At 47.9% G+C, this 19,384-nt stretch overlaps 1 protein-coding gene across 2 annotated transcripts in view; it reads left to right on the top strand.

Annotated features, from left to right (window-relative positions):
• Window positions 1-19,384, top strand: part of Hecw2 (HECT, C2 and WW domain containing E3 ubiquitin protein ligase 2) — a 207,115-nt gene that overhangs the window by 132,889 nt on the left and 54,842 nt on the right. For both annotated transcript variants that reach the window (XM_004628611.2, XM_023712305.1), the window contains exons 14-16: window positions 9,406-9,540; window positions 12,975-13,077; window positions 15,277-15,373. In XM_004628611.2, the coding sequence (XP_004628668.1) occupies window positions 9,406-9,540; window positions 12,975-13,077; window positions 15,277-15,373 (335 nt within the window). The remainder of the gene's footprint in view (window positions 1-9,405; window positions 9,541-12,974; window positions 13,078-15,276; window positions 15,374-19,384) is intronic.

The raw sequence follows: 19,384 nt of genomic DNA on the forward strand, positions 1-19,384 counted from the left end.
GAGAGAGAGAGAGAGAGAGAGAGAGAGAGAGAGGAGTTCCTGTTCCTCTGAACAGGAGGAGGAAGGGAGGGAGGATGGGAAGGAGAGAGAGAAGAAGAGGAGAAGGGGAAGGAAGGAGGGGGAGGGAGGGAGGGAGAGAGAGAGAATAGAAGGGGCAACGTGTGAATCAGTGGTGGAGGACTTTGCATAGCATGCACAAGGCCCTTAATGAAATCCCCATTACTGAAAAAATAAGACAGCAGACGGAGAGAGAGAAACACGAGTGGAGTTTCCAAATATCCTGATGGCTTATAGGCAATGACAGCTAGAGATATTATGTTAGTTCATTTAGTTTTAACAATTCTGTGAAACACACTTTATTGTAGAAGAAACCAAGCTTCAGAGAGACTGCATTAGTTGTGTACGATCAAACTCTTAGATACAAACCAGCTCTTTGGGTATGGAGAGCTTTCCTGTGTAAGGCTGGACTAGACCTTGGGGCCCAGATCTGTCTTCTTGGAAGCATCAGTTCCTTGGGTCTGGTTTTCCTTGTGTGCACAAATGAACGAGTTGATCCTCTTTTTACATTTAATTGGCTGTTTGCATGTTTTATTTGGAGAAAAGTGCACTGAAATACCTTGTCAATTTTTAATTGGATTATTTATCATTATGGACTGAGTTGTGAGGGTTGAATTCTTTATACATTTGGGATCCTGGTCCCTTATCAGTACATACTTTCTGGGTTGTTGTTTTACTGTCTTGATGTTTTAGTACAAAGGCTTTCCATTTTTAGAAAGTCTAGTTTATCTCTGTTTTCTCTTGTTTCTGCTTTTCGTGTTGTAGCTTAGAAAACAGTACATAACTCAAGGCAGTATTTACTCTCTATTTGCCTCAGGAGCTTTATAGATTTAGCTCTTTGCTCCACTTAGTTGTATGATTCATTTTGAGTTCATAGTTTCTTTACTGTTTGTTTGTTTGTTTGTTTTGGCATGGGGAACTGAACTCACAACCTTGCACTTGCCAGGAAGGTGCTGTGCTACTGAGCTATATCCCTGGTCCAGAGATCATTTATTTTATGATGTGAAATCGGGCTTCAACTGTATGTCTTATATCTTGACATCTGCCAAAGCCTCATGCACTCATAGGTGGGGTCTTATAGAGATGGCTGGCTCTAGGGCATGTGGATACGGTTAAGGGTGTGCAATAGCCACATTAGTCCATGAACTGGTTTAACATTCATAGTTTTGAGTGTGGATGGTAGGAAAGCCCACCCTGGGGGTGAGTGGCACCTTCCAATAGACTTAGTACTTAAATGGAGCAAAAGTGAAAGGGTAGCTCCGTGCCACTGCCCTCTGTTTGCCCTGCCACGGACTGTTTCTCTCTGCCATGCTGCCCAGCCATGGAGTCAGCCAGCCACGGACTGGAAACTCAACAAACTTGAGCTAAACTAAGGCTTTCCTCTCCGCCCTTAAATTTGTCCCACCAATAAGAAAGTAACCAGACATCCAGTTGTCCAACTATGTTGGATAGTTGAAGAAATGCTACAGGGCGAGAGATTTAATTTCAGGATGGGGTGGAGGACGAGCAAGAAAACGTTCGCACATTGGACAGCGGCAGTGGTTTCATAGCCCTTCATCTGTGCTAAAAATGTAAACTATATACTTCAAATGAGTGAAATGTGTGGTATCTGAATTAAACGCCAATAGAGCTGTGTGTAAAAACGAACACGTTTTGTTAGAAAGGCAAGAGGCACCTTTTAGCTCCTAGACTCTTTAGGCCTCTGCTTCCATAGTCCCAAGGTTTAGATGCTGTGGCTCCAAGCTGGATTTAGTACCAGCATGCACTTGTCTTGGTCTGTGTTCACTGTTTGAATAAAATACAGCAAGCATGTCCTACAAACAGCAGACATTTATTTCTGTACATTCTGGTGGTTTCAGAGTAAGAATTGGGTGGGGGAAGAGTGCACCAATATTTAGTGTGTAGCAATAATGCTTTTTTTTTTCCTGTTTTTAATTACATTTGTAGAGGTAATATGTAAGATTTTGTTAGTGCTCTTTTGTTTCATTACTTTATTATTTCAATTTTATAATGCTGAGACTGGTAATTAAACCAAGCTCAACAGTAGACAAGATTGCTTTAGGTGACTGTGTGGTCAAGTGCTGGAAACAACTGTTGAATCCAGGGCCTGGGATTGTCACCTAAGGTACAAGACACACACACACACACACACACACACACACACACACACGTATAAAGTTGAGCAGCACTGGGTATCCTTCTCAGTGTGCTTTTCTACTTTCTATGTGTTACCCGCCCCCCTCACAGCAATTGCTCATTAAACTCAGCCAAGAGCAGAGCATTTTAAAGTGAGGCGTTTGGCTTACCTTGCTTGGAAGTGAGGCGTACAGGCCAAAGGCGGAGGCCCACGGGAACGGGGGCTCTCTGCATGGTCTTTGTCATAATGGTTCTAAACCTCTGCATAGCCTTACTTAAAATCCTTCTGGCTTTTGGCTGAGTTTAATGAGCAATAACTGTGTGCCCGTGGGGATAACCTCTGTAGAAAACAGAAAGGCGCTCTAAGAAGGAAACCAAATGTTGGTCTGGCCAAATATCTCAGTGGATTAAAGCACCTGTAAACAGGCGCAGGCGCCAAGGGTTTGATCCCCTGGCATGCTGTGCTGGCCCTGACCCCAGGGCACACTGAGATGGCCATTGAGACTGGGCATGGTGGCACACGCCTATATCCCAGATCTTGGGAGGCTGTGAACAGGCAGATCACTATGAGTCTGATCTATTAGTGAGACCATGAACACCCCGTAGAACCTTCCCTAACATACAAAAAATTGAGAAGGAAACCAAATGTTATTTAACTTTATAAGTGTATGTGTGTGTGTGTGTGAGAGAGAGAGAGAGAGAGAGAGAGAGAGAGAGAGAGAGAGACAGAGACAGAGACACAGAGAGACAGAGACAGAGAGGCAGAGACAGAGACAGAGAGATAGAAACAGAGAGAGAGAGAGAGAGAGAGAGAGAGAGACAGAGAGAGAGATTGCCACCATTAATTTGATGGAGCTAAAAAATATTCTGCTGAATGGGTCAGGATTCTCAGCTAGATGTGGCCTCACTGAGCCCCTTTCCTTTGCACGTGAGGATGGGCGTTTGTCTGCGCAGCTCCCGGAGCTCTGACTAGCAGCCAGTCACTCGCCCAGCTTCTGATAATGGGGAACAGTGGGGTTCCAGGTGGGGGGCCGGCAGTGGCAGTGAGGATGAGTGAACTGCCCTTCATTCAGGAAACACAAGACCTGGGCCAGTGGCAGTGACCTATGGCAAGCATGTTACTGTCATCTTCTTTTAAGACAAAAGACATTAAGGCGGAGTTGTTTTTTCTGAACTAAAACCTCAGTGTTCAGGTTTAATTCCAGAGTGGGTGCTTTGTGAAGTGGGTTCTGGGCTGCAGTTTGGGCACTGTCTCTAAACGGTCACCGGTACTGCCCGAGCTCCCTGCCCCCACTGAAACAGTGAAGTACAGTGGTAGCGATATTTTCATTTAAGGTCAAGTGTATTTCCCGTATTTCTTGGGGGGGGGGGTTTCTCTACAATAATCATATGTTGTACTGTATCCCAGCTAAACTGCCATCTGTCTCCTAGCAAGCCAACCCAGTCTCTGCGCCTCTGTGATTTGTGACTTTGGACTCCTCATGGCCAGACCAGAACCCTTGAGGTGACCCTGGCTCTGGCTTCGGCCCCACACGAAGCCATCAGCCGCTGCCTTCACACCAGCTTGTACTTAGATCAGTGAGCAAAATGCAGTGGAACATTTGGAGGCGCCTAATAAGTCACCATCCCCTTGAGCAGCAGAAGCGATACACTTTGAAAGATAGGTTTCCTGCCTATTTGACAAGCTTTGTTGCTCTTCTAGTTCATGGTTTTGTTCTGAAACAAGGAACACCTTTTGGTGGTGGTGGCCTCGTTTAATTCTGCTAAGTTCTTCAGGAATCTAGATCCAGATGGAAGTATGCCCTACACTTGTGGGGAGCATGCTGGTTTTGAGGATCTTTTGCCTTTTTCTTTAGAAGGGTAAAAAAAATATGAGATCAGAAAATAACCCACAAATAAATTAGTGCAGAAGGCAAATGGCAAGTAGAATGGATCTTGCTGGGCTAAACGCCACACTCCTGGGTGTAGAAGGATTTCTCCAATACAGAGAAGCTTTGCTTTTCTAGCACTTGTCTTCAAGACTTGTGTTGGATTTAAGTATAGGTGCACACAGACTGGTTTGAAATTTTACTCTTCTGCCCCAGCTAATGTGTGTCGATTGCGATGAAGCCACTCCTGGTGCCCACCCAGAGGTGCTGTCCTTCCGCAGCGTGGTCACAAGCGCTTTGTGTCGTGTTTTGTTCACAAGGCTTGGTGATACATATTCCTGGTTTGGCACAATATTAAATGGAAACAATTTCAGACTTCTTTAACATAGATTTGTTGAGCCTGGGGTTGGTATTTCTTCACAAACTGATGGCATTTTCTTTTCTTAAAATAAAGAAGTTTTTTTTTTTTTCTTTTTGAAAAATGAAGGAAAGAATTGTGTAAGGAAAGAAATATATTTAGTTTGGACTCACCGAAATTCCATTTGGCTCCTCCAGCGCACATTTCCTTACTCTGCCCCGCAGCTGTGAAAGGCTAGAAGTTTGCAAAATGAGATTCCAGTGTGTGGCCTCGCCTTCCTGTCGGCTCTGGAGCGGTCGGTGCGGCTGGCCCCCGCATAGGCCCGCGAGGGGATTTCCCTGATGCAGCTCACAGGCCCTTCGAGATGCGACGGGCGACGCCCGCAGGGAAAGGACTCGCTTCTTCAGATAATTACTTTCTTCTTGTCATCAGCACTTACAGTCCTGTCTGTGCGGACAGTGCGCACACGCCGGGTGGTTTCATAACTAGTTGCAGGCTATTCAAAAATTGTGACATCAAAGTGACCCAAATTAAAAATAAGAGGCTTGCACCAAGAGTCCTTCGCTTTCTGACCCTTGCTGCGCGTGCCTAGAATCCACACAGGGAGTTTTCCAGGCCTCCATGCTCTTCCAGGAGGGAGAATGTATTTTTCACAACCCTGACATGACCTGAGTTATCCCTCTGACACAGATAGAGCGGAGCATGAAGGTGACCCTTCCAAGGTCACCCAGCCTCCCAAGATCACGCAGCCGGCCGGCTGCAGAGCGAAAGCGCGAGCCTCGGAACTGTTCCTGGTGCTTCCGGTGCGCGTTTCCGCTGTGGCCCTGGCTGCGCCGTGTGCACCAGGACTCTCGACCAGGACCTTCGCTGCCAAGCAGTTTGGGACGCGGAAGCAGCGCGCCTTTGCGAGCACCCCGCAGTCCTGCCCCGGCCAGGCAGCGGGGGCGGGGGCCGAGAGCCCGGTGGCCTTTGCAGTGTGGAAATAGAGGGGTGTTGGGGGGGGGGCTTCCTTGGCCTTGGAATTAGAGAGCTGGGGTCAGAGCCTGGCTTTGTAAGCCGCCAACTCCGTCTTTCACTCCAGTGGAGAGGTCTTACCCCCAGTACTAGCGTCGGGTGACGAGAGCCGTCCTTGATCACCAGATGCCGAAGCCTCCCGCGTGCACTGCTGTGCCCGGCGCTCGGCTGGGGGCCGTGCTGCTTCTGCAGGTGGAGGGCTCGGCTTGCCTGTGCTGCACGCGAATCTACACATTTCAGCTGGAAGACTGCGCTTCACACGGAGGAGCTCAGAGATAGGTGGCGCCCTGGGAAGAAAGAGCTCCCGGGCTCCTCCCAGCTGCTTTTCCCTCGCTCTGCATGCTTGCGGAGTGGCTGCGGGGGCTCCCGCTACCACAACCTTGTTTCAGGGAGCAGGGTGGGTGAGGGACAGAAGGAAAGCCCGATGTGTTCTTCAGCGGGGACTTCCCGGAAACACTACCTTTGACATCGGCCTGGTCAGAATTTATGTTAGGCTTGGTGTAGAGAGCCTGGAGGCAGGATTTCCCTGATTGAGCATGCTGGTGAGCCCTCTGGGTGGATGACAGTAAGAAACACCGCGATCCTCCGGCAAATGTCTTAGAAGCAAAACCCGGCTCACGATAATATCGCTAACTCGCATCTGCGGTGCTGGGCGCCGTGTTTACGTTTATTTTTATTTTTTAAAGAATACAAATTAGAATTAAAACAGAAAACTACTCAAAAGGAAAGAGTTACTGAGTTGAGGAGAAGGACAGGAGAAGGAGTGGGGAAAGAGATTCATCTATGTAAGTAAGCAGACATTTCTGTGTTTTTATGTGAACTCTTTACTGAGTATAGGTGTGCTTATCGCTGTTTAACCGAAAAGAAACTGGGGTTTGGCAATTTAAGTAGTTTGCTCAGGGGCTGGGGAGATGGCTCAGTGGAATAAGCGCTTCCCTGGCAAGCGCAAGGAACTGAGTTCAATCCCTGGTTCCTCCAGTGGTTTGCCCTGGGCAACATCCCCAACAAACAAGCACAGCTCTGCTCCCTACATTTGAGTTCTAACTCAGTAGCTTAGAATGTGTCTACAGTAGAAGGTGTCTTTAAAACCTTCTACCCTTTCTGTTCTGTGGTCTTTAGCTTCTTGCCGCTAACACACACACACACACACACACACACACACACACACACATCTAACTTTCCCAAAGGTTGGCCATTTCTGTGCTCGTGTAAAAGAATGTGCTTTCATATTTCCTTAATACATTTGAGTAAAAGTTTCCAATTGGAGCTTCCAAAGCTGAGCTCTCAACCCAGTTTCTAACTCCAAGGCCGAGGAGCAACACCCCTTCCCCTTCCTCCCTTCCTATCTCTCCCTTTTCTATAGAAAGTTCACCTTGAACCTGATGCCAACCTGTACTGACAGGCTTTGGCCCCAAATCTCACCCAGCTTGCATGTGATTCTGGTGTGTCATACCTGTGCCCTTTATTATTTATGCTGCTCAACACTTGTGTTGCCCAGGAAGCTGCACGTAGGAACTGTGTGGGGTGTGTGTGTGTGTGTGTGTGTGTGTGTGTGTGTTTTCAGTACCAGGGATTGAACTCGGGACCCTGTGCTTGCCAGGCAAGTGCTTACCCTACTGAGCTATCTGCCTGGACCTGTGTGTGGGAACTGTGGTCAACTTGATATCTTATTAGTGAGCTCTGCTCTTGCAGGTACAGCCCTAAGAGCTCCTGGGGATCACAGGGCGGTAAGAAAGGTCCTCTTCCCAAGACAGTCATAGAGCGTGGATTTCAGACAAGCATATTAACATCCAATTAGGCCAGGACACTCCGTGCGAATCACTGTTGACCTAGATGTAGACACCCATTTGGTCCTTATAATTACACATGCATCATTGTCCTTATAATGGCCACCTATACCTTTAAAGCATGCTGAGGAAATTACGCAGTGTAAATCAGTGATCTATTTTAGCACTCTTAGTATTTTCTTCTTAAACAATATGGCTTATGTCACTGTTAGTAATCAAAGTTTGCTAATGTTGGTTTCCATAAAGAAAATGGTAACTCAATTATGATGCCTATTATGTAAAAGAGAAACAAGATCTGTTTGTAAAAATAGTTTAATTCCTAGTTTATGACATTTTGCAAAGTGTCAAAAAATAAAGAACAAGGATACGAGTCACATGAAGGCTGGGTGACATCTGGGGCCCACAGCTGTCCGCGCAGGCTTGCGTTGGGTTCATGGTGCGCTTTTTACAAGAGGTGAGAAGAGTATTTCACCTGCTAGATTAGAGACGAGCAGCCGTCACCCAGGATAGGTGGCTGCTGACAGAACCTCACGGGAATCTCCACTCAATCTGTCCTCCTGCCTGGAAGTTGGATATTACAAGGAGGAGCTGCCAAAACGTCTTGTGTCCTTGCTTTATTTTTGCTTGGTCTTCCAGGGCTTTGTGAAAACGTATTTCTCTATGAAGGACACTGCTCTTCTGTCTCACAGCTACCTACAAGTTCTCCTTGCTCGATTTCCTGATTATGTAGGAAGGTTTTGTTCCCTAATGGCAAGGTGATTGCTTCCCTTGGTATAAATTTAGTCTGTCTCTTTATTTGGTACAGGGTCTTGCTACACAGCTCAGACTCATAGTGATCCTCCTGTCTCAGCCTCCTGAGCGCTGGGATTACAGGCATGCGCCACCATGCATGGTTTCGGGGCTTGGCATGGGGCTGGCACGGAGCGGGGTACCGGGGATGGAACTCAGGTCCTTGTGCTTGCCAGGCGGATGCTTAGACTGCCGAGCTATCTCTCCAGCCCCTACAGTCTGTCTCTTTATTCATTCTGACCTTCTGGTGCTTGGTGTCAGCTGAGCTGCATTCTGGGCTCAGGATATCTGCCTCATGTCACGTGCCCAGCCACTTGGTTCATAGATGCTGAGTGCCCTGGCTGTCCTGATCCTCCTTTTCATCTTTAATTGCTCATTCGACTTCACTCGACCATGGAAAGCTTACGATTTCCAGTTATACTTGAAGGAATGGGTCTTATATGACCTTGAGCTAATTTTACTTGGGAAATCTCCAACTTTTGGCCCCACGATAATGATGTATAGTACTTGTGTGGGGTTTTATAGTTAAACACATGAAAATACCAGTCTCCTCTGTATTCCGGTGTGCCCTTCCCGTGTCCCGGAGGTAAGTGGTTTATACCCATTCCAGGTTTCAGGCCGCCACCATGACGTTGTCATCCCCTGCCCTCCAGACACAGTGTGGGGAGGAGGCTGGGTGTGAGTGGCAGGGTACCAGGGTCGTATGTGGGACCCGTGGCTTCCACAAAGGGCGCGACTTGGCTTGGCCACCCCTGGAACGTGCTGAGTCTCCGAGCATCATCAGTGCCTGGGCTGCACAGGCAGGCAGGCAGGCAGGCAGGCAGGCAGCAGGAGAGGGACCTGAGAGCCTCGCAGAGCTGCGTGTGGCTGTTGGCCTTGGGCCTGGGCTGGTGCTGTGATCAGTGTGGAGAAGAACCAGCCGCATGGTGAGGCCAGGGCTCCATGGATAAAGGTGGCAGAGAAGCGGACAAGCTCTGAGTACTAATTAGGAGGTAGAAGATACAGCTCTGGTGTGCCAGAGCAGAGTTCAGGCCAGGAGGGGACAAGTACAGGGCTCAGAGGCTGACTGCTCAGGGAAGCAATCCGTGGGTGTCGGTGAATGCCAGGCACTGGTGACTGAGTCACTGGGAGCCTGGGAGCAGCCAGCGACATCCTGCAGGCCTCCAGGAGCAGGGCTGTGGGGTATCCTGGACACCAGGCCAGCGCCCGCCTTTCCCTCCAGGCCCAGACTCAGCCTGACCACTGTGTTTTACTCTTTCCCTGGCGTGTGAGGACCCTACATCCTGGAGGGGTGCGACGGTGGCTGAGGTCCCCACTGGGGCTGGGTGGCCTGACTCGGCCGGGCTCACTGGGGACAGCGTGGTGCTCATGGGGCCTCTGCCCTGCATCCTCCCAGGCATTCTTTGTGGACCACAACTCCAGGACCACCACGTTCATCGACCCTCGGCTCCCACTGCAGAGCAGCAGGCCGACCAGTGCCCTGGCCCACCGGCAGCACCTGACCAGGCAGCGCAGCCACAGCGCGGGGGAGGTGAGTGGGCCCGGCTGCGGGTGCCTGGGGGGCCGGCAGGATGGCCTCTTGTCGTCCTGGGTGGCTGTGGGTTTCCAATTTGACCTAAAGGGTACCTACCACCCAGAGGCTGGGAAGCTGTGGGATATTGATGAGGCTTTCTGGAAACACAGCCTTAGTTAAAAATGTAAAAGGTAGAACACATGAAGAAACAGTAAAAATAGCTTTTTTTAATTGAGAGGAAAGTGAGAGGAGTTGTTGATGTGCTAGAAAAAGACAGTGATAAGCCCTTTTGAATACCCAGGATGGAGTGCTACTCTGCTATAAAGAAGGACAAACTCGAGCCATTTGTAGGAAAACGGACACACCTTCAGACATAATGTTAAGTGAAATCAGTAGGACAGGACACACAGTTATGTATTGCATAAGCTTCTCTCCTACGACAAACCTAAAATGTAATTTTTTTTTTTTTAATGAAGGATAGCTAATAAGAAACAGGGAGACCGATCTTTTGAAAATGGAAAGTTAACTAAGAGACGGGGAGGAAGCTTTAAGGGAAAGGAATTGCAACAGAATGAGGGCGGGTCAAGTTCGAGTACCAGCTACCTGCGAAGAATGTGGCCATTAATAACTCACAACGTGTCCTAATAAAAAAATAAGACAAGGATGTAAGTTTGGTGGGTGAAGATTTTGTTCAGCACAGGGAAGAATTTCTTGAGATTTGCTGGCTTCTGTTAAAGTGTTTGTGGGCGGCGCGGGCTGCGGAACCTTCTGTAGCGTTCTGCAACGTTAGACCCGGCCCTGGGAACCTGCGACCCTAAGAACCATCCAGAAATGGGCTGCGGGAGGGACGGCCGCCCAGCCCGCAGTGGCCCGCGGACGCCACACGGGGGCGCTCCAGGGTTCTCACCCAAACACCAAGTCTTTCCTCCCTCCCTAGCCAGAGTGAATAAAAGGCGGGTGGTTCAGTCTTCCCTAGCATGGGTTTGTGTTTGGAAGGTATCACTACTTGGTTAAAAATTCCCAAAGACAATCAGAATGAAGATTCTTTGCCTGCATACCTTTCTGTCTATCCTACTTTCAGTGTTACATGGTAGGTCAAATATTTTTGTAGTCTCTCCTAAAGAAACATAGTTATGAATGCAATAAATAGCTGGATTCAAGGCATCCAAATTCTAGTGTTGGAATTTCCCCTCACGATTTACACACTTGCCCCAGTGCGTCACGTGCTTACTGGTTTGGCGCAGACAGAGAAGAACACACACGAGGTCATATAAAAATGATATATAAATCTATTGCAGGGTGAGGTATGCACCAAAATATTTAGTTTTATGAGTAGCCAATAAATCTTCACTTTGCTGTCATATAAGCCATTAGTGGTGAACTAGAGGACAGCAGGAGCATCTAAGAACAGAAGAGACCTGTCACCTTTGGGCCCGCGCGCGTGCGGAGCGTGAGCGGGACTCGCTGACCTGGCCGCGTGGCCGGCGCCCTCCAGCCCCTGACCTTGCGCTCTCCACTCCGCGCAGCGGCCCTGCCTTCCCCACAAACTCGCCTGGGACGAACGGCTTCCTGCCTCTGCCCTTCAAACCCTGTCCCTCGGGACTGGACTGTTCTCAAGGCCCAGCAGCAGCCTGTTGCAGGAGCGAGGCTTTAAGCGTGTGTTAGCAGCACTATAGCCAAGGTTTCCCTCCGGGACGCTGCGCTCGGCCCGCGCTGCCGGGCTGCAGGAGTGCGGTGCAGGATGCAGGCCTGCAGTGCGGGATGCAGGCGTGCAGTGCGGTGCGGTGCGGTGCGTGCGGCACCGGGCGCGTGGGCACCTGGAGTACTGCCCGCAGTGCTCCAAGCTCGCAGGCTCCCGCTCTGAGTTCAAGAAATGGGATCGCCCAGCCTTCGGGCTGTTCAGGGCGTGAAGGCGGCACAGCGAGAGGAGAGGTTAGGCAATACGGTGCGCCGGGATGCTAACCCCTTTGACTAACAGAGGACCCGCAGTGAGTGGCGGAAGCTCCCCAGAGTGGGGAGGCTGCTGCTCCAAGCCAGCGCCTAGGCCAGGAGCTAGGAGAGCCAGCTCAGGGTCCTTCCTGCAGGTCCAGCGTTCGGATATCCTGGTACTCCAGGCAGGAGACCCTCTCCTGGCTCCTCCCCCCAAGGGAATACCCATGTCTACTACAGGGCAGAAACGGGGTTTGGTGGTTGCCATTCTGAGGAATAAAAGTCCTTAACGTGTTTCTCTTAATAGGGAGAGCAGTTATAAGTCACAGTTCAGGTGAGTAAAGCTGTGAGCAAAAGATCCTAAGCTTCTTTAGTTGCTGAAAAAGAGCACTGTGCTTCAGCAGCCTTTGTAGATAACTGTGCATTTTTTCCCACTTTTTCCTTTCAAGATGTATTAAGGTATAAATGCCAAGTAATGTAAACTGTTCATAGAGACAAACACTTTAGAAATGTATGTCAGGCGCCACCAGAGCTCAGTAAATGTTGTCTTCAACTTCAGTTGAAGGTTGCTTGAACACATTTGGAAGAATGAGCGAGAACATTCTGGAAGGATAAGCAATCAGTGGGTTGTGGGGAGCTGTGGGTGGTGTGTGGGCCTTTAGAAAGCCTTCAGCAAACATCTGCCAGATGTAATATGGGAAAAGGATTGTGGAGGTTTTCAGTGGCAGAAAGAAAAGTTTGCTATTAAAAGTGCCCAGTTAGAAATCTGGTACATTATTTTGCTTCCTGTCTTCTTACTCTCTGTGCACTATGGCTCCACTGTTGTCTACAACTCCTAGATGACAGAAGGAAGCGCTAGAAGACAACCAAAGTAGCAGTAGAGCGCCCAGATAGCCACATGACTGTATTTGCAGCTGTCTGCTAAACCCACAGCAGGCACGGTCAGTAATTCATGTGAGGGCGCCACTACTCAGCTCCTCCACTCCTGCCGCTGGGAGCTCCCTGACGCGGGACAGCTGCTGTGCAGGAGCTGGGAAGGGCACTCAGCTCACCTCTGGGGTGACAGCACCCACGCGGAGGACGCTGCCTGGAGCCTCCACAGCTGGCGCTGGGAGTCCCCTGCCTGCCTAGGCCAAGAGGGAACCTCCTGGCGCCAGCCCAGGGCGTGCTTCCACCCCGTTCTGCCCGTAAGCATGGGCTGCAGGTTGGGTTTTGTCAGTGCAGACGATATTCCTGATCGGCAAGTCTGCTCCTGAGCTGCCAGAGCCTCGGCAATTACTCACGAGTCCAACCACGCTGTGTCACCTGTCCCCACTGCCCTGCCGCTCAGGGACATGGTGCCTCCGCCTTCTCCCCTCCCATCCCTGGAACTGGGCGTTCAGGGTCACCGCTGGCGCCGGTTCTGATGGGTTGGTGTCTGCCAGGCTGCTCGCTAAGCCTTTCAAGAAGCTGCATTTGGGATGCGGGCGGGCAGCTGCAAAAGTCTGGGTGCAGCCATAAACGGTGTTTGCCTTCTTCCACAGGTGGGAGAGGACTCCCGGCACGCGGGGCCACCCGTCCTTCCCCGGCCGTCCAGTACGTTCAACACAGTCAGCCGGCCACAGTACCAGGACATGGTTCCAGTGGGTACGTGACCCTCTGGAGTCCCCTGAGGCTCCTGTCACCCTCCATGCAGAGCATCCGAATGGCCCCTTGTTGTTGATTTATTTTGCCCTGTATTGAGAGACTATTCCATTATCCACAGGAAATTTATAACTGAATAGAGACTCGCATCTTGAAGGGCTTCGGTCTTGGAAAATTCTATGGAATGAGATTTTTAAATATCGCTCTACCTTTTCTATGCAGAAGCATGAGATTGTCGAAGTGAAGGAAAGACAGTTTATTAATGCAATGCATTGTGCAACCATTGAAAATAAGCATTTGGATACATGTAGAAAGGTTATATTTATAGTGTGAGACTGAATTTAGTGTTTGAATATATGGTGGCTTCACAAGGTAGCAAGCAAAGATAGCGCCCTCTTGAGGACTTTTTAGCAAATAGAAGGCAGAAAGAGCCAGCTGAACAGTAAACTAAAAGCAAATGGATACAGGCGTAAAGGTCTGAAAGGCAGCTGACTGGCGCTGTTGTAGACATGATGAAGATGAGGAAGGCTCATGGTTTGCAAACCTGTGGTCCCTAAGACAAGAGAAGTGGAAAGACAGATGGAAGGCCACAGACCCCTTGTCCAACTTAAATTAGAACAGGTGTATATATTGTCTGTTACTTAAAAATTTTTCTTTAAAAAAGAACTTTGTCATGAAATACAGTGTAATGCCTAGGACTTAAAGAAGTGTGACATTTGGGCGTGGTGGTGCACGCCTGTAGTCCTAGCACTTGGGAGGCTGAAGCAGGAGGATCGCCACAAGTTCACAGCCAGTATGGGCTACAAAGTGTGTTCAATGATAGCCTGAACTGCATAGCAAGACCCCTGTCTCAGAAAAAACAAAAGAAAAAGAAGAGTTTGACGACTGACCAAAACTATAGCTAGTCAAAGACTATCTACATATTACTAATAAGATATTAAACAGCACAGTACAATTTTAAAATTGTTCCTTAAAAGGTTACCTAGTTTCAGATCATGAATATAAATATTGATTCAATCCTGTAAGTGTCTCCAGGGCATATTAATGAAATGTATCTTTGAGCACACTGACTTACACTGGAGCACTGTTTTAGCAGGCTTGTTAAAAATGTTGTGCCCACATTTAACTAAAATTGTTTGCGTGGGCAGCAGAAGGCAACGCAAAGTTCCAGATGGCAAATGCCGTAGCATTGTGCTTCGTGTGTTTAATCATTTGTCCATTTAGGAGAGCTTGTGTCTTGATTGTATTTATAACAACAGAAGTGTTGGCTGGCCCTGGACCTCTTATAGAAGAGAATTCACACACCAGTCCAAGTTTTGTGAATGTGCCTAATACTGATTACTAGTACTATAATTAACCTGAACCATAGTAACAAATTTACAAGTAAACAAATAAGTTTACAAATGAATAAATAAACAATTTATTTTCTTGACGAAAGACATATTAACAGAGGGACCGGAGAGATAGCTCAGCACCTGAAGTGCCTGCCTGGCAGGGCACAAGGTCCTGAGTTCGATCCTGGTACCAAAAAAAGAAATATTAACAAAGCCCTTAAGTGATTGCAGTGAAGTGTTTCTAACTATTTTAGCCATCCGTGAGTAGGAGGCAGCTGAGTCCACTGAGGACTGTGACTGTGTTGGAGCTGTCCTGATGGCAAGCTATGTGTGGCTTAATGGCCTTGAGTTTGGGGATGTTTCTCCCCCACTTTCTGACTGTCGCTGTACCCAGCAGCTGCTACATTTGGGGGTACCAGCCTGCATCCTTGTCTCTCTTGCTGCCTTAAGATTTAACCAGAAAATAATTTCTTTCATTAAAAAGAAAATAATTTCTTTAGTTAAAAAGATTTAACTAAGAAAAGATTTCTGACTGCTGTCATTTCTGTAAGGTTTATTTGAATAAACTTAAAATGACTCATATTTAATGTTTTGTTGGTGAACTTCTCATTTGATAATGAATATGGGTCATTATGTAAGTTTAGTAAGCACACTTACGTAACCACACTTATCAAGCCCAGCAGGGACAGGACAAGTCAGACGCCAACCGGAACACACACATCCATGGTAGGAGGAGCATGGTAGTTTCATATTCATTTGAGTACAAAAAATATTAATTAGAGAAATGGATGTTTAAAGCTTGGTCTTATATGCTCAAAACTAATAATAGATATATTTAAAAGTTATCATCTTTTCTGATTTGTCTCAGCTTACAATGACAAGATCGTTGCATTTCTGCGTCAACCTAACATCTTTGAAATTCTGCAGGAGCGTCAGCCCGATCTTACCAGGAATCACTCACTCAGGTAACTGGAGCAGTGGGGTCTGGCTGAAGCTGTGTGAGCCCCATGCTGTAAATCTTGGTAGCATCGCCGCTAAATCAGTTTGTAAATTCATGCTTTTTCTCTTTACAAAGACATCTTTTGCACAAATATTTCACGTTGCTAACACAACTTGTTGTGGTCCTGGCTTCTCTTGGTTAAATTTAAGAGTTCAGTAAGATTAAGCAACCTAGGAACCCCTTTGAAAAAGATAGCAAAGATTTACAGTTAAGCATACACTGAGTGCCTGCTTTGGCAAGAACAGGGACCAGGATTCAATCCCTGGTCCTGCATGCTGCACTGGCCCCACCACTGGGGCATGCTGAGCCGGCAACGGAGTTTGGACATAGTGGTGCACGCCTGTAATCCCAGCACTGGGGAGGCTGAAAATAGGACGATCACTATGAGTTGGAGCTGCGCAGTGAGGCCCTGTACCAAATACATAAAAATGAAAAAAAAAAAAAAAGAATGCACCCAAGACGCGCATAAGCAAAGTAACAGTTTGCTGGACTGAGGGCTGCAAAGTTCTCCACTCACGATTCACATTCTTCCACAATAAAAACACAGTGGAATCCAGAAGGGGAGCCTACTCTCCCCTCGGTCCAGCTGCGGCACGAACCTGTCTTGTAAGCAGTGTCCCAGCGCGTCCATCAGGCCTGCTGCTCCTCCTCGTCGGCAGGCTTTCCTCTTCCCAGTTTGGTAAGAAGTCTCTTCTGACGCTCGGGGCAGGTTGTCCTTCCTCAGAATCCTTCAGCTCCACTGTGGACTCGGGCTCCCGTCTAGGCTGGTGCAGTGGGACCTCGGTTCATGAACTTAGTTCTTGCCACAAATCTGGTCCCGAACCAAGTCAAGTTTCCCCATGCGTGAAGTTCAGGGTCATCAGATGGAGAATTCACGAATGGAAACAAAATTTTGCCAGATGCTTCCACTTGTGAACCACACTGCTCACAAGCAGGAGCATTCGTGAAGCGAGGCACTGCTGCTCATACAGTGGGTGTCCGTGGGGATGGAAAAGGGGGTTTCTGTTGAGACTCTGACATCGCCCAAAGCCCGTCTGGTCGACACGCCCCCTTTACTGTTAGAAATGGGTTAGCCTGTAAAATGCAAAATTCCAGCCAGATGTTGTGGCACATGTCTGTAATTCCAGCGCTCTGGGAAGCCGAAGCAGGAGGATCAAAAATTCCAGCCCAGCTTTAATGGCTTAGCAAGACCTTATCTCACAATAAGAAAGGGCTGGGGACGTAGCTCATTGTAAAGGCCCTGGTTTTGATCACCATTACAGGGGCAGAAAGATCTCAGCCCCACCTCCTTCCTTTCTCTGAACCTGTTCTCCTGTACTCTACACAAAAATTTAAATCTAGAGGTCTGGAGTAAGCCCAGACATTATTTTCTTTAAATCTCTCTAAATCATTTTTATGGCACTTCCAGGTACCATAACTTCCGCTCTACACACTGTGTTGACTGTTAACCAAATACTGCATCAAACTGTGCTTCATACTCTTTTTACTAATTGGCTTTCATGCTTTAATTTGATTTTTTAAAACTTATATGCTTCATTTATTAATTAGATTATACAAATAATTTAATAATATGCAAATACGAATCTTATCCACCTTACTACCCTGCACTTTACTAATCCAGTATCTAGAACAGTACTTTGTGTGCAATGAATATGTAATAGATAATTTGTTAGTTTGAAAACAATTACCAAATATTAATATGATTGTCTCGGTTTCTCTGTCTTAAACTTGTTACCACTTTTAAAGCTTCTAAAGGCTAAAATTACACAAAATTTCAAGTACATTACAGACACTGCTGTTTGTGAGCGCTTCCCCCTACAAGCTTGATATTCTAGATCACACACAGAAAAAGTAAAAATAAAAGTTACCTAAGTGTGGATTCTGTGGTTGCTTTTTGTGGCATCCACTCCTCAGCCCACGGCCCTTAGGGAACTTGAGTAAGACGTTTTGGTCCATGAAGTTGCAGAAATGCCATTCTCAGTGGTCGAGTTAAAGATTTTAGAGTCCAAACCTCAGAACTAAACAAACAAAATTCTTCCTGTTTTGCTAATTGCAAAATAAAGAAAACTCTGTTTTCTGTCGGCCTGCCTCATCCAGCCACAGCACCCAACCATGTGACCCCCGCAAGCAAGCCTGCGCACATGCACACCCACGCATGTACGCACGCACGCACGCGCGCAGCCCTCTAGTTAATACTGTCCTCTCTTAATGTGCCCCGGCCTCCACAGAGAGTGGGGAACAAGGAGCTCAAGAAGCTCTTCAACTTAGCTCCTTAGAACTGCACCTTATAATTTAAAACAATGACCATATCTTTACATCTTGCCTTTGGGACTATTGAACTGTTGAATTCACCTGAACTTTATCTTTGTTCTCTAAGGACTTGACAGAACCTTACCAGAGTCCAACTGGGGAAAGCAGTTGGGAGCTTCTGGTTTAATGTTTGTTTTCTTCCTGCTTTTTAGAGTCTTACCAGTCTATAATCTGCTCACGATTGCTAAAGATTTTTTATTTTTTAGTGGGATCCTCAGTGAATCAGTCTTTCTTCTAGTGTAAATCTTACATGGTGATATCTTACTAAAAACTTAGTTGATGGATTTTGAAATGTGTATGCATCTCTTTCTCCTTTACAAAACTCTTCACAGAACTTGAGCCTGGAAATAACGCAGCTGTGACAAGTTGGAGGAAGTGGGGCTTCTGCCAGTGAGAGAGTCCCTCTCCTTTTACCCAGAGTGTGGGTCGCGCGGCACTATCATTTTCGGAACAGCCCTTGGCAGTAGTCAGGCACTTTGCTTACCATAGCGACAGAAAGGGGAAGTTGGTGCATCTGAGGGAACATTCTGTTTCGTACAGTCAAAACTGCATCATAAGGAATATTCCCACAAGGGCAAGAGCGGGGCAACTGCTGGGTTTATTGACTTCACGGTGTAATGGTGCTTGTGAGAGCCCAGGGCAGTGGCCACCCTTTCACCACGAGCACAAAACGCCTGACTAACATTGAAGGAGAAAAGTTTTCTTCTGGTTCATGGTCTTGGACACTGGTCCACAATCGGACCGACCTGTCGCCCCTACGCCTCTGCGGGGAGAGGGATGGCAGCATGCTTGGGCTCACAGTTGCAGAGGACTCAGTCTCTGGTTGGTGGCTCTGAGTAGGAACAGCACAGCAGGCGGGCGTGGCAGAGAAAAACTGCCAGCCTGTGGCAGCCAGGAAGCAGGAGGGCGGTGTGGCCGGGGCTGAGAACGCATTCTGCCAGGACACGGTCCAGGGACCCTCCTGGGGCGGGTGCCCCCTCCTAAGGGCACACTCCACCCTAAACTCATCCATCGAAGAACCCTCAGAGGAGCAGAGCACCCTTGAGATCCAGTCACCTTCTGCACTTGAGAGACTGAGGGGCCGTTTTTAGATCTAAAGTCTTCCTTATCTCTGTCACAGGCACTAAACTAACCATTCTTGCTTCCTCCTTAGCAGAATGAGGATATATTCTGTGTTTTTTCTTTTTGTAGTTTCTTCTAGACCAGAAGGTAGCGAGCTGCTGTGTAGACTGTAGCCACGAGCAGCTAGCTCCTTGTCCCCTAGAACTCCGCTGCACGTTTCCTGTGCAGTGGCGCTGGGTTTTTGTGTAGCAGAACCTGGCCTCCACCTTCCACTGTGACCCCGACAGCATTTCTCTCACTTCCTCTGCCAGGCAAGCACGAGTGCTTCAGGTTATTGTCCTTCACCCCGGGTGTGCCGATGCAGTGGCATGCGGCCGAGAGCTGACATTGTGAGCTCTGATTGGCTTCCTGATTACAAATGCAGTCATCTACAAACACTTTGAACACTTTGTAGGTGACTACGATGCATGCAAGTTCAGGGAAACTTGGAGCTTGCTATTTCTGCAATATTCTGCTATAAGAAGAACCCGCACTGACTCGGGTCAAGTTTGAGTTTTCAGCATGTAGAGAGCCAGTTTGTCCAGCACCATTTGTTAAAGAGGCT

The sequence above is a fragment of the Octodon degus genome, unplaced genomic scaffold, assembly GCF_000260255.1.
Source record: "Octodon degus isolate 3935 unplaced genomic scaffold, OctDeg1.0 scaffold00025, whole genome shotgun sequence".
Classification (NCBI taxonomy): Eukaryota; Metazoa; Chordata; class Mammalia; order Rodentia; family Octodontidae; genus Octodon; species Octodon degus.